General features: G+C 39.6%; 1 protein-coding gene across 1 annotated transcript in view; it reads right to left on the bottom strand.

The window, feature by feature from the left end:
* The window catches only part of pcsk5a (proprotein convertase subtilisin/kexin type 5a), a 61,919-nt gene that overhangs the window by 14,061 nt on the left and 23,681 nt on the right, over positions 1-24,177 (bottom strand). Inside the window, exons 21-31 of the mRNA XM_017714094.1 lie at positions 24,027-24,129; positions 22,594-22,730; positions 13,234-13,434; positions 12,575-12,643; positions 8,237-8,279; positions 7,984-8,126; positions 4,870-5,070; positions 4,139-4,222; positions 3,062-3,260; positions 1,640-1,854; positions 940-1,182 (exon numbers count right to left, since the gene is read on the bottom strand). Coding sequence (XP_017569583.1) covers positions 940-1,182; positions 1,640-1,854; positions 3,062-3,260; positions 4,139-4,222; positions 4,870-5,070; positions 7,984-8,126; positions 8,237-8,279; positions 12,575-12,643; positions 13,234-13,434; positions 22,594-22,730; positions 24,027-24,129 — 1,638 coding nt within the window. The remainder of the gene's footprint in view (positions 1-939; positions 1,183-1,639; positions 1,855-3,061; positions 3,261-4,138; positions 4,223-4,869; positions 5,071-7,983; positions 8,127-8,236; positions 8,280-12,574; positions 12,644-13,233; positions 13,435-22,593; positions 22,731-24,026; positions 24,130-24,177) is intronic.

The raw sequence follows: 24,177 nt of genomic DNA, 5'->3' as shown, positions 1-24,177 counted from the left end.
GCTACTTGATAAATAACCCCAAAAAAGTACTACGGCATCCTTGCATTTAATACTTTATACAGCCTCCCTTTGCCAATAACACAGCACTTAGTCTTCTCTTATAACATCTTTGAAGGGCGGAGAATACAGAGCAAGGAATTTGAGCCAATACTTCTGAACAGAATTTCTCTAAATCGCCAGAGTTTTACGCTCTTTCCTGTGCATTCTCCTCTTTAGTTCACCCTAAAGGTTTTCTATGGACTTTAGATCAGGTGACTGAGACAGCCATGGTAGAAGCTTGGTTTTGTGTTCAGTAAACCATTAATTGTGTTGATCTGGACATATGTTTCGGATCATTGTCCTGCTGGAAGATTGAATGATGACCACAGAACACGATTCCAGTCAAAGTCCCAAATTGTTTAGCAAACTAAACAAAAGGTACTACATACTCAGGCTTATTATTGAGTAACATCAGTTATTACTTCCATGTGAACTGGCCGAACTATTCTTAGTTTGTTGAAATGTGAAACTTTGGGCCTGCTGCAGTGCCCTGGCCATTTAAAGGGGTAACTGTGATTAGACTGCTCATTTGTATATACAGAACAAATTTCAGCACTTATTTTGTTTACACAGCAATTAGACTTTTTCCAATGCAAAGTGATCATTTCTATGTAAGCCCCTCCTGAGTGCCAGCTTCTTGGTTTGATATAAAAAACTTTCAATAAATACAATGACAACGTGGGGCATAAATCTGAAATATGAAATTGAAATATCTATAACAGGCATATCTGTAACAGATGACTACAGCTACATTGTGTGTTAATGAACATTACAAAATGATATCATTAATAACAGGATATTTCAAATTAAGCCATCTGTAAAGAGCAGATGGCAGTTTTTTTTCCTTGCATTTCCCTGCACCTCTCAGACTGAGCCCAGGCTTTGTGTGTTTATACTCACCCATGCACTCCCCAGACCTGCTGTCCATGAAAGTATGTGAAGGGCAGGGTGAGACACATGCTCTGTTGTGAAGGGTGCTGACTGGATCGGCACAGGAGACACAGTCATTTGGCCCCGGCCCATCACAAAGTTCACAGTCTGAGTGACAATGCACACATATTCCTTGCTCTGTGTTCTCAAAAAACCCACTGGGGCACACCGATACACACTCCCCCTCATGCAGGAAAGCAGCATCCTTGCACTCTGCATATGTGGAAGGGGGGAGGGAGAGAGAGAGAGAGAGAGAGAGAGAGAGAGAGAGAGAGAGAGAAGGTTTCTGTTGAATACTACTTTACATTACAGTTATTATCATTGCTAGGACATTAATCAGCCTCATCCTGACTGTTCTTACTTTATCAATTCCTTAGTTTAAATCCTACATTTTTATTGCATTTTATATTTGTCATTATTATTGAACAGGCCTTATTTGTTATTGTGCCTTTAAAAGTGTTATATGTAAATTACCTCCTTATAACTTCAATATAAACAGGCAGGCTAAAATATTCAAAATGGATTTTTGCAGCTAAAAGTGTAAATAAATAAAGTGTGTGTGTGAGAGAGAGAGAGAGAGAGAAAGACAATTACAATTGCTTTCCCTTTGACAAATACTGTCAAATTTATAAAATTTTCATTGGCAATCCCTGTTGTGCAGCTTACTTACTTGTACACTGGCCTTCCTCTGAGCACAGGAGACAGGCCTGTGGGCACTGCACACACTCGCCTCCTCGTGCAGTGTGTGCAGGGGGACACGATGACACACACTGGTGTTTGTGAAGCAGTAAGTTCCCCTGACAGCTGAGACAGTGCGTCGCATTGCGCTCACATGATGCACAGCCTGGCGCACAGCTCTTACACACGAGTCCTGTAGGGTAGCCTCTGTAAGAGTGTGCACATGCACACGCACACACACACATACACACAAAAATAACTTTTAGAAACGTCTTGCTGTTTCATCTGAAAATGGAGGCATGTATACACACCTACCATTCATACATATGAAACGTGAGGATGGTAGGTTTGTGTATATATAAAAAAACACATAAAAACTATATACATAAGTATATCCGATAAAAAGTAAAACGTGTAAGTAAGGCATAGGATATTAAAGCCAAGTACAAATTATGCAATTTTAGGCCCAATTTTACAGTCACATACAAATTTTGGGGATCTCTGTCAAAACTCCTAACACACGCCTATGACAACTGCTCTTGTAGTGAGAACAGCTCTTCAATGATTTGGATCATAAACAGCTCTTGGACCAATAAGGAATAGCTTCAGAACAATCAAGGACAACTTTTTGAAGGAGGTATATATTTAAGGCCCTTTTTAGGTCACTTTTTCTGTTTGTAATGTTTATGTAAATTGTAACGCAGAGCGATGAGGTGGACACATGTGCGGAGGTAAGTGACTTTTATTAAGGGCAAATCCAGGGTCGTGGTCAAAATGGTCCAGGGTCAAATAGCCAATACGGACAGATCAGGGGACAGACATGACATAAACCAGAATCAAACAACAAACAGATCGATAATCATCGATAATAATGAGAATACACATTTAAAGACAGCCATGAAACTTTGGGCTAAATGAGGGTGGTGACATAGACTTGTTAGGGTGGGAACAAACTGAGTAGGAAATTTTTTAACCAATGCAATGCCTCACAAAGGCAGAGTTCAAAAGTAGATGGTGCACTCATCACCACTGCAATAACAGGCTTGCTGTCCGTCGGACAATGTAATATGTTATCACTGTCAAAGGCTTCAAATGAATATGTAGATGTGTCTTGCACAAATTGCACAAATCTTGCACAAAAAGTCACAACACACAGGTAAGGGAGATGACAATATTATCTTGAAATCAAAACTTTTTGTTTGGTTAAAATTGAGTGCACACTTTACAAAATATAGTTATACTCAGTTCTAAAGTTCTTGTACTGATTTTAACATCAGTACAATTAAATTGTCACTTTCAATGACGCATAAAGGATTTTTTACACCCATATTTTGTCCTGGTCAAATTCTCAGTCCTAAAGGCCTCTGTAATACTAAGTAAAAACATTACACAAATAGCAATCAATATTTCTAACCTGGAGCACTGGCGAACACACTGTCCATTCTGCAGGTAAAGGATACTCTTGCGAGTTGACAGGCAACGAGTGCAGCGTTGCTTATCCTGGCACTGGGCACAGCCCTGAGGACATGCCTCACACTGTCCACTCTCCTTACTCCCAAAAGTGCCTGCTGGGCATCGTGCCACACACAGCTGCTCTGTGGTTAGATACCTACCTGAAACATAAGCATGCAATTTTAAAATATAGATGAAATATTGATAGGTTAGTCCTACAGTGTTTGAAAATATCTTAAAGGGGGTGGACAATATAAACTCAAAATCTATCAATATATCACAATATTGTGCATTATCCGATCTTTATCACTATCTATTTGGGCTATCACATGATTTTGATAGAGCACAACAAGAACACCACACACCAAAGCACGCGCATGCCACAAAGTGACGCGTGCATTCACCCTGGTAGATGGAACTTAACAACAACTTGTCAGTCGACAAGCAGCAGACAAATAATCCAGATAACGGTACAAACAGTAACAGTACAAAACATGCTAACACCCTTTATGATATAATATGGCTGAGGTAGGCAGCTTCCTGCAGTCCCATGCACGTATGAAACAAAAGACTTGAAAAATGATTTGAGGCTTTTTGGCCAAGCCAAATATGTGCTTACACATATTCAACACCACAGGTTTATCTACATACTGTTCGGTTTTGTTTTTAACCATTTTATGCAATAAAAATGTTATATTTACTATACTATATTGTTAACTCTATTGTTCTTATTTCTAATTATATTACAATAAATGTAATTCATTCAACTTTGATATGCTTTATCACTCAGAACACTACTTTCACTAAAATAAAATATAAAAAATGGAACTGTATACATTTTAGGATTTGCAAATTCAGGCTGGTACTGGCAGATATTTAAGGATCAAGTATCGGTATTGGAAGGGAAAAGGGGTATCGGTGCAACCCAATTCATCAGTTATTTTTTGTCAGTTCACTGAGGAACTCTATGTTGCAAAGGAAAAGTGTGCAGACGCACAGAAAGAAATGGAAAGTTTAAGGCAAACTCATTTACTCAGACCTGTGGTGCAGGTGTTGCACTGATTCTTTTGCTTGCCCTTGCACGTCTCACACGAGGGATGGCATGCCTCACACTCACCATTGTCTGAATGACACATGAACAAGGCTGATTGAGAACACTTATTCAGTGCATTCTGCTTTTCTGTTCTGTGTTTTCACTAACAGACATATAAAAGGTATATTGCAGAACACAGTAGATATTGCAAGCAGGCTTATTGGAAGTAAACAGAAATTAACCAACCTGAAACATCTCATTCCAAGCAAATACTCATCAGTCTTATTCACTTTTTTTGCAAAATTTCAGTTTTTGCAATTTGGATGGAGAACATCTAGTTTAACTCTTTTGTTCCAACAGCAATCTCCACATTCTTCTTATCAGATGTCATATTTTTCAGAAAAATCATATCAGAACAAAGCATGTTTCATAAAAACCTGAATAATCGTGACATTTACATTGTGCTATATTGTTTACATTGTCCTGTAAGTTATGCCATCACTATCGTCATGTATGGTACTTTAATATGTTTTGTATAATGATTCTCTAAGATACTCTTGTGCACCTTTACTATAAAATCTTGTTGGTCATTTTGTAAATCTATGAGGTAAATAGAAACAGACTGATGTAGTGTCGATTTCAGATTTTTTTTATTATGGCTACATTGGTCATTAACTTCTGGAATGTCTTTAACTTTTGCAACTCAAGATATCTTAAGAGCAGTGAACGGTGCTTACCAGAGAGGTAGGTTTTAGCAGGGCAGATGTCTTGCTCTGACACACACTCTCCGCTGGCCAGGACCAGGCCTTCACTGCAGCTGACACACTCATTGTCTCCTGGTCCACTGCATGTCTGGCAGCCTGTGTGACACTCCTCACACTCCTGAGTGTCCTCATCACCATAAAAACCCTCTGGACACTCTTGAACACACGTCCCATCTTCAGAAAAACACCCATTTTAACCCGGTTAAAAGAGCAGAACCATTGCACAATTTAAAAATTATTGGTTAAACAAAAGTGTGCAATCAAAAAAGATGTGGAGTTGAAGAGGTCTGGCTAGAGACAATAAAAAGGAAGCTGTTAAATATAGCAAAGAAATTCTGAGAATTATAGGCAATTATTTTAGTCTTACGATTCAGAATGTAACAAAATCTCAGTCTACATACCTTAGTGATGTTTGTTTACATAATTCCTTTTCCTACAAAAGAGTTTTAGGCTATTCACTGTAGGCCTATACCATGTGTTAGGCTCCAGCCCTCATAGGCCAAAATACTTCAGACTTCAGCACACTGCCTAATTACACACACCTGATTTAGCTCATCAGCTAATTAGCTATGCCTTTTTGAACTAAATTCAGTGTCAGATGAAGGTAATTGCTAATCTTGCAGCACTTTGGCCTGGAAGGTCCCCAGTTTAACATGCCCAGTCTAGATTTGATCTAATATTTCAATAATGCTCATTTATAGCACATTAATATCTAATATATGCTACAGAGTTCTTGGTTTTGCAAAGCCATCATTCATCAACAAATGTTAACATTTTTTGTTCCATAAGGTTCAGTTGTAGGGCCTTCAGTTTTCTCTTTGTACATTTTACCTATAAATAATGTCATTAAAAAACCTATTAATTTTCATTGCTATGCTGATTACACACAATTATACAATTCATTTCCTTTAGAAAATTAAGACTGTTGATAGGCTTACGAGTTGTGTCTCAGAAATGTCTTTTTTTTATTTTTACAAACGTTTCTACAACTTAAATCCGGAGAAATATTTAATTTTAATTCTTGGAACTAAAACTCAGAGAAAGCTGCTTTATTGGAAGCAATGCTTTTTTGCTTCATATATCAAACCTGAAGTACAACACCTGGGTGTAATTTTGGATTCTAAACTCACAGCTGCTTTTGACAAAGTAGACCATAGCATCCTCATCTCTCGCTTGAATCACTGTGTCACTCTGGAGTGGTTCAGAACTTTTCAGTCAGTAACTTTGTATCCTCAGTGCCTCTCCCTTGTGGAGTCCCCCAGGGTTCTATTCTCAGGCCAGTACTATTTTTTCTGTATATGTACCCCTTAGGGTCAATTCTTAGAAATTATGACATCTCTTTCCTCTGCTATGCAGATGACACCCAAATTTACCTGCCCTTCAAAGAGACAGACACAAACTCCTTAAAACCAATGTTGGGCTGTCTTAAGCACATCAAAGCCTTGATGTTCCCTGCATGTAAACACAGTCACTAAGGTAGCTTTTTATCATTTGAGAAATATTGCTGGATTATGGCCTTCTCTGTCCTAAAGTTTCTCCTAAAGAGAAACTTCATGCATTTATTACAAGCACAGTTGATTACTGTAATGCTGTTTTATTGGGCTTTCTAAGAAAACAATACATGCTCTACAACCATGTGGCAGCACAGAGCCGAACAAAAAGCGATTTTCATCTGTGTTTTGAAGGGACTTCACTGGCTCAGTCTTTTAGGGTAGATTTTGAAGTTTTTGTTAGTGAGGCACAGTACCTGCATACCTCATACAATGTCTATGTCCTGAAACATCATCTTAGATCTGTAGATACTGCTCTGCAAACACCTTCCGTAAAATACAGAAAACGTGGGGAGGTCTCATTCTGTTATGTTGCTTTTAAACTGTGGAACTCAAAAGCTAACATATTAAGCTAAAATATTATGACCACAATAACATTATGACCTTGTTTCTACCCTTACTGTCCATTTTATCAGCTCCACTTACCACATGTAGGAGCACTTTATAGTTCTGCAATTACAGAGTGTAGTCCATCTGTTTTTCTGCATACTTTGTTATCCTCCTTTTACCTTGTTCGTCAGTGGTCCAGAACCCCACAGACCCTAACAGAGCAGGTACTATTTGGGGGATGCATAATTCTTAGCACTGCAGTAACACTGATGTGGTGGTGGGGTGTTAGTGTGTGTTGCGCTGGTATGAGTGGATCAGACACAGCTGTGCTGCTGGAGTTTTTAAACACCTCAGTGTCACTGCTGGACTGAGAATAGTCCACCAGCCAAAAATATCCAGCCAACACCATCATGTGGGCAGTGTGGTGTGACCACTGATGAAGAACTAGAGGATGACCAACACAAACTGCAGCAGCAGATGAGCCATCATCTCTGACTTTACATCTACAAGGTGGACTGACAAGGTAGGAGTATCTAATAGAGTGGACAGTGAGTTTAAACAGTGTTTAAAAACTGCGTCTGATCCAGCACAACATACACTAACACACCACCTCCACCACCACATCAGTGTTACTGCAGTGCTGAGAATGATCCACCTTCCAAATAGTACCTGCTCTGTTAGGATCTGTGGGGTTCTGGACCACTGACAAACAAGGTAAAAGGAGGATAACAAAGTATGCAGAGAAACAGATGGACTACACTCTGTAATTATAGAACTACAAAGTGCACCTATATAGTAAGTGGAGCTGATAAAATGGACAATGAGCTTAGAAACAAGGAAATCAAAATGTTACACCTGATCGGGGGATGTCACTGCTTTGTATGACTTTTTAATGCTCATAATATCATCTATTACTGTTAATCTTTGTCATCAGTCTGTAAAGCACTTTGAGCTGCCACTGGTATAAAAAGTGATCTATAGATCTATTATTATTATTAAAATGTATTGTACATACTATAACTAGGTCTGACGTTACGGTTTGGGAGCCTGTGGGTTAGGGAGACAGACCCAGTATGTTCACACGGTATGGATGTGTGGATCCTCTTATTAAAGCAATGTAAGTCCAATGTACTTGCCTGTAGAAACAAAATAACACAAACTGTCAGCGTTCAAATGGTTACAAACCTGGATGCTGGCTAAATCTTACCTGATAGGAAGAGGTCAGTCTCACACCAGTGGCACTCCTCCTCATCACAGCTGATACAGTCATGCTTGCAGGCCACACAGCTGATTGTGTCTTCTACGGGGTATGTCTTAGCAGGGCAGTGTTTATAGCAGCCCTCCTCATACCTGCACAACAAACATAACGACACATGAATATGCATCACTTGGTTCCAGTTATAACTAAACAAATTCTATTCTACACAGACAGCTCTCTATTTCAGAGAATATTCTCTTACTTATAATAGCCATCAATGCAGGACAGGCAGTGTTTGGGATTATCTGTAACAGAAGAGAACAGTTAAAGTATCCAGTGAATTGGATGTGCAAACAACAAAGAAAATGTCTATAAAAAAGCAATGCACCTAATGTTGTGTAAAATTGAATGGATATGGGATTACGGAGATCACCTGATACTGCTTTCAACTTTTGCCCTGATGAAGGCCATCTAGGCCAAAATCAACACTGCTTACTTAATAATGGTGCATTTTGAGGTAGAAGGGCATAATCTAACATTTTGTTTTTGCTAAATATATTATTGTTTGAGCAACAAGTACAACCCCAATTCCAATTAAGTTGGGACATTGTCTAAAGCATTAATAAAAACAGAATATTACGATTTGCAAATCCTTTTCAACCTATATTCAACTGAATACACTACAAAGATAAGATATTTAATGTTCAAACGGATAAACCTAATTGTTTTTTGCAAATATTCACTCATTTTGAATTTGATACTTGCAACACATTCTAAAGAAGTTGGGACAGGGGCAACAAAAGACTGGGAAAGTTGAGGAATGCTCAAAAAACACCTGTTTGGAACATTCCACAGGTGAACAGGTTAATTGGAAACAGGTGAGTGTCATGATTGGGTATAAAGGGAGCATCCCTGAAAGGCTCAGTAGTTCACAAGCAAGGATGGGGTGAGGTTCACCACTTTGTGAACAACTGCATGAGCAAATAGTTCAACAGTTTAAGAACAACGTTTCTCAACATGCAATTGCAAGGAATTTAGGGATTTCATCACATACAGTCCATAATATCATCAAAAGATTCAGAGAATCTGGAAAAATCTCTGCAAGTAAGCAGCAAGGCAGAAAACCAACATTGAATGCCCGTGACCTTCAATCCCTCAGGCGGCACTGCATTAAAAACCGACATTATTCTGTAATGGATATTACCACATGGGCTCAGGAACACTTCAGAAAACCATTGTCAGTGAACACAGTTCGTCGCTCCATCTACAAGTGCAAGTTAAAACTCTGCCATGCAAAGCAAAAGCCATATATCAACAACACCCAGAATCGTTGCCGTCTTCTCTGGGCCCAAGCTCATCTGAGATGGACTGACGCAAAGTGGAAAAGTGTCCTGTGGTCTGACGAGTCCACATTTCAAATTGTTTTTGGAAACCATGGATGTCGTGTCCTCCAGGCCAAAGAGGAAAAGGACTGTCCGGATTGTTATCAGCGCAAAGTTCAAAAGCCAGCATCTCTGATGGTATGGGGGTGTGTTAGTGCCCATGGCATGGGTAACTCGCACATCTGTGAAGGCACCATTAATGCTGAAAGGTACATACAGGTTTTGGAGCAACATATGCTGCCATCCAAGCAACGTCTTTTTCAGGGACGTCCCTGCTTATTTCAGCAAGACAATGCCAAGACACATTCTGCATGTGTTACGACAGCGTGGCTTCGTAGTAAAAGAGTGCAGGTACTAAACTGGCCTGCCTGCAGTCCAGACCTGTCTCCCATTGAAAATATGTGGCGCATTATGAAGCACAAAATATAACAACGGAGACCCCGGACTGTTGAGTAACTGAAGTTGTACATCAAGAAAGAATGGGAAAGAATTCCACCTACAAAGCTTCAACAATTAGTGTCCTCAGCTCCTAAACGCTTATTGAGTGTTGTTAAAAGGAAAGGTGATGCAACACAGTGGTAAACATGCCCCTGTCCCAACTTCTTTGGAACGTGTTACAGGCATCAAATTCAAAATGAGTGAATATTTGCAAAAAACAATAAAGTTTATCCATTTGAACATTAAATATCTTGTCTTTGTAGCGCGTTCAATTGAATATAGGTTGAAAAGGATTTGCAAATCATTGTATTCTGTTTTTATTTATGTTTTACACTTCCCAACTTCACTGGAATTGGGGTTGTAACAAGTGAAAGTGTAAACCTGATTTCTGACGCATACCATACTATTTTACTGCCCCTGTGAAAACATCCTGGACCCTGACTCATTAATAAAATCACAGATTCCAATTGTTTAAAATAATTGTCATAAACCTTCCATTCTTTTTAGTACCATTACTGCTGTTCTTAATACCCCCAATCTGCTTGTATGGATGTTTCCTCAGATACCTGTTAAAAATTCCTACACTTTATTGTTGACAAGATTGTGTTCATTAGAGCTCTCATCTCAACCATTTCTTATGAGACATCCAACAGGGTCACTTGCTCTGTTTTTGAACTGTTTTGAGCTTCTCTCTCTCCTAAAGGAAATTTCCAAACTCATTTTGGAGAAAGTTCTTACACAACTGCAATCTTTTTTTTAGACATACATGCTATTCTAGGAATGTTAAAGCCCTTCACAGTACAGAATCTGCACTTTTAAAGTTTTTAATCTTCTTTCATCAGGTACTGTCTTCAGGGATTCTACCATTCTTTTGTTTAGATCTCATAGCTGCTTTTCACAAAGTAGACTATAGCATCCTCATCTCTCGCTTGATCCTCTGTCACTCTGGAGTGGTTCAGAACTTTTCGGTCAGAAACTTTGTATCTTCCTCAGCACCTCTCCCTTGTGGAGTCCCCTGGGGTTCTATTCTCAGGCCAGTACTATTTTTCCCGTATCTATACCCCTTAGGGTCAATTATTAGAAAATATGACATCACTTTCCTCTGCTATACAGATGACACCCACATTTACTTGCCCTTAAAACAGACAGACACAAACTCCTTAAAACTAATGTTGGGCTGTCTTGAGTACATCAAAGCCTGGCTGTCCTTATAATTGAACCTTAATAAGAAAAAAAACTGAAGTCCTGAGGTTTGGATCCAGTGGTGCCTGTGATATTCATGTTCCCTGGAGCCATTTGCAAAACCTACAGCAAATAATCTATGTGTGATAACGGACAGTGATTTTAAATTGAACAAGTGTTTAAATCTAGCTTTATTCCAAGTGAGGCTCTCATCAAAGCTTAAGCACTTTTTAAATGATTTTGAAAGGCTTATACATGCTTTTCTCTTGTCCCAACTTGACTACACTAATGCCTTTTAAATTGTTGTTAGCCAAGCTTAATTCTCACACTTACAGCTGGTCCAGAATGCTGCAGGAACAAGCAAGTGTGAGCACATTATCCCTATTCATGCCTAACTTCACTGGTTCCCTGTACGTTTTGGGATTGATTTTAAGATGCTTTCAAATCTTTATGTGGGCTATCCCACTGACCCTTTACAACTACAGGTTCCATCCTGCAAGATGAATCAGGTCTGCCTATCAGTTCTTACTGGTTGTCTCAATATCAAGGTTGAAGCACAGGGAAGATCATACTTTTGAAGTTAAAATCTTCAAACTCTGGAACAGGTTGCCTCTGCATGTTAGGCTTGCCCCTACACTGCCTGTTTTTAAATCTTAAAACACGTCTTTACTCCTTGGCTTTTGACTCAGTATGATAGATGCTTTTCTTTCGTGCTATTGCTTTGGTCTAATTGCTTTTATTTATTTTATTGCCTTTATCATTATTTAAACTGTGTTGTTTATTGTTTTTTGCTACTTTAATTGTACAGCACTTTGATCAACTGCTGCTGTTTTTAAATGTGCTTTATAAATAAATTTGACTATGACCACTTGCCAAAAAAGTCAAAAGTCACAGGTCAGACAGGACATACCCCATAGGTCGAAGTGAGTTGTTTTTACATTTTTAATTGTAACTAAAAGTGACATAAAAATTAATATAATATAAATTTAATGCAATTCTATGTTTCTCAGCCAAAATATTGCAACATATGCATCAAAAATATAAATTAGTGAAATAAGACTATCAAACATGACAAATCTATTTTGATCACAAACTACAGAAGCTAAAAAAACAGCACAGTAAAACTAAAATGTGGTATATTTACATGCCAACCTTAGTATGTTTTTGATTAATCTGTACATAAAAACCTAAAAAATAATGTACTGTTTTGAATTTGTATTGGAGGACATGGACTGCTGTTTGCTTTAGGAGGCTCAGCTGTGTTAAAATTAACCCCTGTGTATGAAGCACTTTTTGCCTTGTTAGCTCTCACTGTGAATTGGTTATTTCCTTCAAAATGGGACTATGATACAGCCATCAAGATGGTAATAAAATTATATAGGTGTAAATTATGTGACTTACATGCAAAAAGACATTTATGATGAAAAGATTAATTGCTGTCAAAATAAATATGAGAATTTGAAGATTGCTTTCCTTCACTTATTATGGTGTTCCTGTTTATGAGAGGAGTTAGTGAGGATTATGTGTGACAACAAAGCTTAACTTAACTTAACTTTACTTAACTTACATATGAATTCAGAGATCAGATCAGCACTTACAGAGGACACACTTCTTGCAGCCTTCTTCACATGCCATGCAGTCATCATACTCCGGATCCTCGACTTCACCTACACGTGTACACACAGTGACGGTCAGCATTTTACACAATTTTCCACTTAGCCCAGATGTAGTTCATCAGTCATGTTGCTGCTGTTGGAGCAAATCCCTGCGTCTCCATTAGGGTTACTTTACAGGAAAATGGAAAAAAAATCCTAACTTTTAGTATAATCAAGATTTTTCCCAACCAATTATGAACCATATCTATTTATCAGTTTGTCATGTAATTTTAACACTGTGTAACAGTCAGCTGTAATTTTCAAAACATGTAAAAAATGTTTTTACATGGCTTTGTTCTGAAACTTCATAAGCAAATTTATTTAAGATAACAAGAAGTGTGTGAAGGTATGAAGTTTGCATTATGCTGTCACGTGGATGTATGCCTTCATTTGTTAGCTACTGTAGCCTGTAGTCCCAGTGGTAAACTAAAGGAAGAAAACTTTGGACACCAGACATGTCTCGGCTGATCAAGTACATTTGGGGTGATGTGAAAGTGATCATTTCTTAATTGCTTGAATTTAATGTAATGATTATTAAACATAAATGTCTATATTAACTAACTATAGATCTAATCATGTACTGAATGAACAAGGTCTTCTACCTTCTCCACACTCGAGTGGTGTGCAGGTTCCGTGGCTGAGGTAGTACGAAGTGTCACATCTGAGGCAGTGTGTGGTGGAGGAACAGAGTATGCAGTGCTCTGGGCATGGCTCACACGTCTTCAACATAGTATGGAAATGAGCCTCGGGGCAGGCAGTCACACACACTCCGCCGTATAGGTAGCGTTCCAGGCCAAACTTATCTATAAATTATTGCAACACATTCATTTCAAGAAAATAATTTCAGATCAGACAACATTATAATCTGCGGTGGGCTAATCTGCTATGTTGTAGTCAATAACAACTGTATATGGGAAGCGGCACAGATTTTTCATACAATGAATTTTAAAAGATTACACTATATATTTTGTTATTAAATGTTTTGTTACTGTTTTTGTTGTATGTTTTGTTACAAAATGTTATAATATGCTTAAAGAAAACATGCTAAAAAATATGAAATTGTGTCTTGAGCGATTTGGTCAACTTTCTGGGGGGCCTTGTGGGCTAACCCTAATTTGATGTTGTAAAAAAAACTATGAAATATTGTATAAAGTGTCTATATCTTTGGATCTATCTATTGTTTAAAATTAAACAATTATTATAAGAAAAACTGCAGAAAGACTGGTTTATTCAAAGCATTATTAATCTGTGAACCATACAGCAAACACATCAGTGTAAACAAATTCCTCCCATTTTAGTGGACCATTCATTTACAATCTCAAATAAAATAATCACATTTGATTCTTTGTTGCAAATCCTTTTCAGTCGATGACTGAGTTCAGTGATCCCATTTACACTTATTCATTTCATGATTTTTTCACATTTGATTTGTACATGGACACTTGGACATAAGATTAATGGCCAATAATAATACTGACATGTTTTTTTCTGTATATATATGAGCTTGCTGGACGTCCCAATGTATTTACTCCACTTTGCAGCTATAACAGCCTCCACTCTCCTAGGAAGGATTTCTACAAGATTCTGGCATATGCCTGTAGGAATTTGTGCCCATAGCGTCAAGAGAGCATTTGTGAAGTCAGGCACCATGTTGAAAGAGAAGGCCTGGTTTACAATCCACATTCCACACATGTGTTCAGTGGGATTGAAGTAAGGGTTCTGTGCAGATGACTGTGTTCCTCCAGAACACATCAAACACATGGGACCCATGGGACAAACTACACATCAAAACTTGTCTTTGTGTACCTCTTGTGTACCTAGTCATGCCGGAACAGGAAATGTCTTCCCTACACTGCTGCTATTAAGTTGTATGCATATAATTCTCTGAAATGTTTTCATAGGCTGTAGCATTATTTTTACATACCTTACATTATATACCTTTTACTAGAGCCAAATTCTGAAAAACAGCCCAAGATCATTATTCCTCCTCTACTAAACTTTTCTGTTAGCACTATGCACTCCACTAGTGAGAGTTTTCCTGGCATACGCCAAACCCAATTCATCCATCAGAGGGCCAGATATTGAAGCATGATTCATCACTCTAGTTTCCACTGCTTCATCTAGTCTCAATCCACTGTAGGGGTCTCAGTTACATTCAATAAACTGGGACTATATCACTTGACACAGGGGCTCTTGGTTTACACTTGGTTAGTTTGTGTTCTTATGCTATAAGTTTAAGAGAATGGGAATTCTTTTGACTCTCCCAAATACCCACTTCTATGTAGCCAACTAAAAACCTGATGAGGTAGCTGCTCTGCCGAGTAGTCCATGCGTCACGACTGGCCCATCCCAGTCTCCTTGTGCTTTTGTTTACCTTTTAGTCCTGTCATTTGCTTTTGTTTAGGTAAGCACCTTGGGTCTGCCCGTCTTGAGCAACACTGCAGGGAGGAGCGAAATGCAGCGCAAGACATGGTCAGACAAAAAGAACATTCAGAAAACCCTTTTTTGGTACTCGGCATGTTCTCAAGCGCACCTGTGAGCTTCCTATAGCTCAAGTGAGCCTTGGGAACAGCCGGGAGGGTCCTATTTCTGCCTGTTCCTCCAGGTATTACTGATCCCATGGCTGAACCCCACGGCCTTCCTGATCCCATGGACGCTATTTGCGGCAAATCCACACCTCCGGACCCTCCGTCTGTCGCCGCGCCTCCAGACCCACCGCCTGCCCCCGTGAATGCCACTGCAGGCTCCCCTGCCCCCGTGGACATTGCTGCAGGCTCGCCTGCCCCCGTGGACGTTGCGGTTCCTTTGTTACTGCGCATCCCGCCCTTGCCTATGTCTATTGCTCCCCGTGAGTCTCCTGTTTCTCCTGTTCTGCTTCTGTGTCCCGGTTTTTGTCCCTTCGTTTTTGCCTTCCTCTGTTCCTGGTGTTGTCTTGTTCCCATCTGTTGTGTCTGTGCCCGTTCCTGTTCCTGTGGTGGTTCCTGTTCCTGTCTCTCCTTCTGTTTCTGTCTGTGCCCGTTCCTGTGCCTGTGTTTGTTTTGGTTCCTGTTCCCCTGTTTGTGGGGTCTGTTTTATGTTCTTGTTTCCCTCCTCCTGTTGTGCCTCCAGACATCTCTCTTTCAGCGTCATTTTGTGTTGTGCCTCCTCGTCCTCCCTCCATGTTTCATCCTCGTTCTGTTCATGTTTTGTCTATTCCAGTGTCTGGTGTTGTCTTCTGTTCCCGTTTCTGCTCCTGCTTCCTCTTCTGTCTGTATCTTCGGCTCCTGTTGTCCCGTGTTTTGTGCCCGTTTCCGTTCCTGTGCTTCCTTCTGTTCCTGTTTTGGTTTCCGCTCCTGTTTCGGTGTCTGTGCCTTTGTCTTCCACTCCCATTCTTGCTTCTGTTCCTGTTCCTGTTCCTGCTCCTGTGTCTGTGCCTGTTCAGTCTTCCATTCCTTATGTCCTGGCTCCTGTCCCTGTTTAGTTCCGTCCTTGGTGTCTGTTTGGTTTTGTGGTGTTTGGCGCGCTTCGGAGCCACGCGCCTATGTGGGGGGATCCGTCACAATTTGCCCCTCCCAGTCTCCTCGTGCTTCTGTTTACCTTTTAGTCCTGTCATGTGCTTTTGTTTTGGCTTTCAGTCCTGTCCCCTTGTTTTGTGACTCTGCCCCAATTGTTCCCACCTGTTTTCCGCCTGTCCCTCGTTATCCTTGTTTGTACAAGCCCCATGTTTGCCCTGGTCTGTGTTGGTCTTTTGTTTGCTGGATGTTTTGTTTGTTTGACTTTCTAGTCTTTGTGTCCTGTGTTCTGTTCATCATGTCTGTCCCGCGATCTCTTCGTGTTGGCTATATGAACCTGGACTGTTAGAACTACGACCCTGGATTTGTCCGAAAAAAAACTCGCTTATCTCAGCATGTGTGTCCACCTCCTCGCTCCCCACCGTTACACCATGTACAGCAGCAGGGCTAAGTGGCATCACATAATACAACCCCAATTCCAATGAAGTTGGGACGTTGTGTAAAACATAATTAAAAACAGAAAACGATGATTTGCAAATCCTTTTCAACCTATATCCAATTGAATACACTACAAAGACACAATATTTAATGTTCAAATGGATAAACATTATTGTTTTTTGCAAATATTCACTCATTTTGAATCCAACACATTCCAAAGGAGTTGGGACAGGGGCATGTTTACCACTGTGTTACATCACCTTTCCTTTCAACAACACTCAATAAGTGTTGGGGAACTAAGGACACTAATTGTTGAAGCTTTGAAGGTGGAATTCATTCCCATTCTTGCTTGATGTAACTTCAGTTGCTCAACAGTCCGGGGTCTCCATTGTTGTATTTTGCGTTGCTTGGATGGCAGCATATTATGCTCCAAAACCTGTATGTACCTTTCAGCGTTAATGATGCCTTCACAGATGTGAAAGTTACCCATGCCATGGGCACTAACACACCCCCATACCATCCCAGATGCTGGCTTTTGAACTTTACACTGATAACAATCCGGACAGTCCTTTTCCTCTTTGGCCCGGAGGACAGGACGTCCATGATTTCCAAAACCAATTTGAAAGGTGGACTCGTCAGACCACAGGACACTTTTCCCCTTTGCGTCAATCCATCTCAGATCAGCTCAGGCACAAGAGAAGCCGGCAGCATTTCTGGGTGTTGTTGATATATGACTTTTGCTTTGCATGGCAGAGTTTTAACTTGCACTTGTAGATGGAGCGATGAACTGTGTTCACTGACAATGGTTTTCTGAAGTGTTCCTGAGCACATGTGGTAATATCCGTTACAGAATGATGTTGGTTTTTAATGCAGTGCCACCTGAGGGATTTTCTGCCTTTCCGCTTACTTGCAGAGATTTCTCCAGATTCTCTGAATCTTTTGATGATATTATGGACTGTAGATGATGAAACCCCTAAATTCCTCACAGTTGCACGGTGAGCAACATTGTTCTCAACAATGTTGTTCACAAAGTGGTGAACCTCACCCCATCCTTGCTTGTGAACAACTGAGCCTTTCAGGGATGCTCCCTTTATACCCAATCATGACACTCACCTGTTTCCAATTAACCTGCTCACCTGTGGAATGTTCCAAACAGGTGTTTTTTTGAGCATTCCTCAACTTTCCCAGTCTTTTGTTGCCACTGTCCCAACTTCTTTGGAACATGTTGCAAGCATCAAATTCAAAATGAGTGAATATTTGCAAAAAACCATAAAGTTTATCCGTTTGAACATTAAATATCTTGTCTTTGTAGTGTATTCAACTGAATAAAGATTGAAAAGGATTTACAAATCATCACATTCTGTTTTTATTTATGTTTTACACAACGTCCCAACTTGACCATTGAAATTGGAGTTGTAGTTGGCTCTTACTGCAGAAAATGTCTTAGGACATACGCATGCTAAAATGCTGTTTCTCAAATATGATTTAGAAATGCAAGAATTGTCCTTACTTGAAGTAATAGAAAGCATGGCAGAAAAAAGGTAGATATGCTAATACAAATAATAAACCATTTTAAAAGCCCATTCTCCTGACTTTTTCCAAAAACAATATGTACAAAACTCTCCTATCATCCATTTTTGCAAAATGACGTTGTCACCATGCCAAAGTTTGCATGGCTTCATGCTACCATCAGTCTTCAAGGCACAACTTTTTTTATTGCCAACATGAAAACACAGCTGTTAAACACTATAAACCACAATACAAAATATAATGTAAAAAAGTTTGCCTCTTTGTTTTAGGCTCCAAAAGTTGAAGAATCTGCAGTGAGAGCAGACATATGACTGTAACGGTGCAACCTCCTAAAGAAGAGACACCGGGATTTACGCACGGCCAAGTTGGTGCTATGGGCGTGGGTATGGATACGAGGAGGTGAGACTTCAAGTTCAAGTGCACACGTGCTTATTTTATTACACACAAAACAAAAGAAAAACAAACAAAAATAAAACGAAAGATAAACTTGAGGTTTCGCTGCAAGGCTAATCCTCATCACAGGTTATTCCCAAGCTGTTACAAGCAGCTAACAGCATCACTTCGGGATTAAACCACTCCTCCCACAGGTAGCTGAGAAGACCTGGCTGAAAGAACACCGAGCGTTCTTATCGTCGAAGCCCTGCCCCGACTAAACTAATAACTTGCTTGAAGGGACGATGTCTCAGGGCTCTAATTTACATACACACACAAACATATATACACACCCATCTATACAGCTACTGACTAGTCGTGACTACTATATACATATTACCGGTAAGTATTCCTTAATTAACTAATTCATTCCTTTGCAGGTTTTTCCCTTTAGAACACTGAGGCCCCTTTCCCTCCCTGAAGGTGGATCCGGCCAACAGGGACAAGAAGCCTCGGTCCACTTTACCTCCCATTTGCCCTCATCCCCTTCTACACAGGACATCAAGGTAGGTACATACAATATTCCTATTAATCTCAGTGATGGGCATACACTGCACCATCACAATGACCTTGATCATTGTGTGTACCACCAGCAAAACATCAATAGACCTTATTAAAAATCTTATTTAAAAAAAGTGTCCATTTTTATTCCTCAAAAATATATTTATTTTTAAATAAACATTTAATGAAACATTGGGGGATGTTCCTGGGACCTAGCTTGTGTTGAACAGTCTCCCCCAAAGACTATGAAAGTCATAACTCAGGTTATTGGATAAAAAAGCTCAATGACACTATCTGGGTACAAGATCTAAGATCCTGCCAAATTTTGTGTTTACATCAAAAACATAGGCTGAAAAACAGTTACAGTTTTGAGCATTGAATAATAAGAACAATAACAAGAGTGTTAAGAAAAACTAAGTTGGCTTACTACAATAACAATAATAATACCCCAATTCAAAAAAAGTTGGTCATTGTGTAAAATGTAAATAAATGTAAATAAAAACAAAATGCAATGATTTGCAAATTTCATAGACCCATATTTTATTCACAATATAACAGAACATATCAGATGTTGAAAGTGAGACATTTTACCATTTCATGAAAACCATTAACTCTTTAAGAAAATGATGGCAGCAACACATCTCAGAAAAGTTGGGACAGGGCCATGTCTACCATTGTGTAGCACCCTCTCTTCTTTTAACAACCATCTGTAAACATCTGGGTAGTGAGCAGACCAGTTGCTGCAGTTTTGGCAGAGGAATGTTGTCCCATCCTTGTCTGATGTAGGATTCTAGCTGCTCAACAATTCTGAGTTTTCTTTGGATTTTTCATTTCATGATGTGCCAAAGGTTTTCTACTGGTGAAAGGTCTGGACTGCAGGATGGCCAGTTCAGCACCCAGACTCTTCTTCTGCAACGCCATGCTATTGTAATAGATGCAGTATGTGGTTTAGCATTGTCTTGCTGAAATATGCAAGACTGCTTCCCTTCCCTTCCCTGAAAGACTGCTGTCTGGATGGAAACATGTTTCCAACAGCTGTATACTTGGTTCAGCATTAATGGTGCCTTGACAGTTGTGCAAGACAACTAAGCCACGTACACTTATGCTCTGACCGCATACCATCATGAATGCTGGCTTTTGAACTGTGTGCTCATAAAAAGCTGGGAGATCTTTACTCTGGAGGATGCAGTGTCCATTTTTTTAAATTTTAAATTTTGATTCATATGACCACAGGACACCTTCATTTTGCCTCAGTCAATTTTAAATGAGCCTGGGCCCAGGGAAGATGGCACAGTTTCTGGATCCTGTTTATATATGATTTCTTCTTTGCATAATACATCTTTCACTTGCATTTCTGGATGAACTGTGAACTCTGTTCACAGACAATGATTTCTGGAAGTTTTCCTGAGCCTATGCAGTGATTTCCAGTACAGAATCATGTTTTCAATGCAGTGCCGCCTGAGGGCCCGAAGATCATGAACATCCAATATTGACCATCGGGTTTGTCCCTTGCGTACAGATTTTTCTAAAACTGTTTCACAATTTTTAGATGCAGTATTTTCACAGACAGTATTTCACAGACAGTATTTCCCATCTCCTAGCTTCTATCAGACCCAGTCATGTGAATTAGTTGCAAGTCGCTCCTCCAGCTGTTTTTTTTATTTAGTATCACTTACTTTTCCAGCCTTTTAATGTCCCAATTTGTTTTAGATGTGTTGCTGTCATCAAGTTCTAAACGAGTAAATGTTTTTTCATGAAATGGTAAAATGTCTCACTTTTAACGTCTATGGGATTCACAAATCATTGCATTCTGTTTTCATTTACTTCTATTTACATTTTAAACAGTGTCCCAACTTTTTTGGAATTGGGGTTGTCATAATAATAATAATATCCATCCATTTTCTAAGCCGCTTCTCCCTCAGGGTCGCTGGAGCTTATCCCAGCGGTTATCGGGTGAAAGGCAGGATACACCCTGGACAGGTCGCCAGTCAAACGCAGGGCAGACAGACACAGACAGTCACTCACACACTCACATCTAGGGGCATTACATTACATTACATTACATTACATTTAGCAGACGCTTTTATCCAAAGCGACTTACAAATGAAAGTCAGCAAAAAGGGGCAATGTAACATGTCCAGTTGGCCTGTGTGAGGAAACCGGAGAAAACTCACGCAGACGCGGGGAGAACATGCACACAGAGAGGACCCTGGTCACCTGGCCGGGGAATCAAGCTGTGAGGCGACAGTACTACCCACCACGCCACCATGCTGTCTTAATAGAGTTTGAATGGTGGCGAAAATGAGTGGGACCCAATAGGAAGAACCAGGGATGGAAAAACGACGAATAGAAGAGTGCGGGTCAGTATGGTTGTGGCTTAGAGCTTGGGGCCTACCCTGAATGAGTACATGAATATTGGTGACTGTCATGCAACGAAGTGATGTTTTTTGTGGGTTGGCAAAAATGAATCGGAGTCTATGGGAGAAATAAGGGATGGAATAAAATGACAAATGGATGAGTGCGGGTCAGTATGGTTGTGGCTTAGAGCTTGGGGACCTGTCCTGACTGAGTACTTGCATTTTAGTGGCTGTCGGGCTGTCGAGTTTGAGTGGTGGCGAAAATGAACTGGAGTCTATGGGAGAAACGAGGGATGGAATAAAACAACAAAAGGATGTGTGGGTCAGAACAACAGTGAATTTGTGTTTTGGGGCCTGCCATAAAGTAGTGTATGCGAAATGGTGTCGTTTGGGCAAGCAGAAGTACTGAAGATTATCATGCAATTTTTCACCTTATTCATTGTCAATATAAACTCAGTGCTACCTTAAAAGAAGTTCCACCTTAAAAAATTCCATTATTTGTGGTGGTAATGCAGAGAGATAGGCTGGGAGCCAGGGAGACATTGAGCTCCGTGCGTGAGTTTTGTGTTGTGTGAGAGAGGGGGCCATTGTGACATCAGGTCTGGCAAGCTGCCAACAGCCTCCCCATTCATTTTCAATGGGACAAAAACTCCCACATTTTTGGCTGCTGTTCGGAATCTGTGCATCCGATCAAAAAGCTGTATACAAGCACGCATCACACAATCGCCCGACAGCCACTAAAATGCATGTACTCAGTCAGGGTAGGTACTCAAGCTCTAAGCCACAACCATACTGACCCGCACTCATCCGTTTGTCGTTTTTCCATCCCTTGATTCTCCTATTGAGTCCCACACATTTTTGTCACCACTTAAACTCTATTACTTCTTTACCCAACAGCCATCCACATTCGTCCATATGTAGTTTTATCATCTCTCGTTCCTCGTATCGACTTACATAGTATCTGCTGCGCAACTATCCTGTGTTTCCTTCAGGAAAGGCACATTTCTAGTTATAATTATTATTGTCTTTTACTACTGAGGTCTTACATGGTTTGCTGTGTTGTTTGCTATTGCTAAGTTCACCAATGCATTTGTGCTTCTCACATACAGTTCCATGTGTTGACTACGTGTCTTCTACATGCCACATCAAAACATATAAGCATTTGTGTTAGTAAAAAATAATTGTTGAATCTCTTCATTCAGTTGCCTCTCACCTTTGTCACAGCTAGTGCAGTTATCAGGACCAGCATCCACGCATGCAGCACAGGTATGGTCACACACATGGCACTGTCCGCTAGACTGGTACTTCCCCTCTGAGCAGTGAGCCACACAATGGCCCTCATCCAACCATCTGAGACATGAGAGCAGAAACCGATAAGCTGAACTAAAGAATACTTTACTGTGGTGCTGTCAAATGATTAAACCATTAATCATAGTATTATGTATTTTTTGGCTTTTTAGATAAAATAATGTTCCAATAGAATCAAATTTTAGCACATGCCAAATGAAATTAATGTGCCAAATGCTATTGTGACAATAGAGGTTATTAATTATTCATAATTAACTGCATTTTTCATTTATAAAGCATCGTATTTTGTTATGCGAGTGGATTCTGATTTTAAATTTGCTGTGCATTAAATTCTGACAGTAGGAAAAAATTGTAAAAACCTGTTAAACACTATTACATACCAATAAATACAAAAATATAGCATAAATGAACTTTCTCATTGTTATTAATATCTACAATACCATTACCAACACACTTGATTTAATTTAATGAAGTACTGATGCTATTGTGTTGAAACTAAATACTGAGAAGATTACTTTGAGAAGATATTTGGAAACAGTCCAACTAACCAACTGTCACATAAAATCACAATGTTTGTTAATTCATTCTGTTTGTTTATTTATAATCAGCCACAGCTTTAAATTCCCTGTCCACTAGGACTTGTCTGCTTGTGTTCCCATGGTTACATGTTACTTGTCTCATGTCTATCATGTCTTTGAAAAGCGCTATATATTATTAGTCATTTTTTTATCTGTATTTATTCTAATTATCCAAATATATTATTAACACAAACAGCTATGCATCTTTACATATTTTCTTATATGTCCTAAAACTTCTGCACAACACTGTAAATAGAGTATAATCAATAGTGAGTGACAATAGGTCACGTAACACAGATATATAAAACTGACTAAAGCAATACAAATTTGCATAGCTACATTTCTTCAAATTGTACATTAGACAGAAAATTAAGGTGTATACAAGGTAACCTTGCAAGTATTCTCTAGATCTAGGGTTAGGAGTTCTGGCCCTGTATTCACAAAGCTTCTGAGAGTAAGAGTGCTTATCTAGGACTAGATTCTAGATTCACACCCTCTGAGAAGGTTCTTGAAAATGGGCCTCTGTCACAGTCCAGCCCAGTGTAAGAACTGCCATGCTCAAACATACTTACTAAACCTAATTATTAATTACTAAGTGGAATTGGGTGTGCTTGAGCAGGAAAATCAAAAAATTGTGGGACCCACCCAGGACCAGAACTGTTGACCTCTGCATGTTATTGTTAAACACATTGACACATTCCAAAAGTGGAAGAACTACTTTTCAGCATCAGGCAACCTGAAAATAAGCACTTATCCTCACCGAGAAGCTGTGCACTCAATGCAGTCATCATTTTTTGGCCCTTTACATTTATAACAGGTGGCATCACATGTATGGCAGTTCCCTTTGTCATCCTGGAACTCTTCTGTAACAAACATGCACACAAAAATGTGCCCTGTGATGATCACTCCTA

Source organism: Pygocentrus nattereri, chromosome 23 (assembly GCF_015220715.1).
Source record: "Pygocentrus nattereri isolate fPygNat1 chromosome 23, fPygNat1.pri, whole genome shotgun sequence".
NCBI lineage: Eukaryota > Metazoa > Chordata > Actinopteri > Characiformes > Serrasalmidae > Pygocentrus > Pygocentrus nattereri.
The sequence above is the reverse complement of the archived record's forward strand: the minus strand, read 5'-3'. Positions and strand labels throughout refer to the sequence as shown.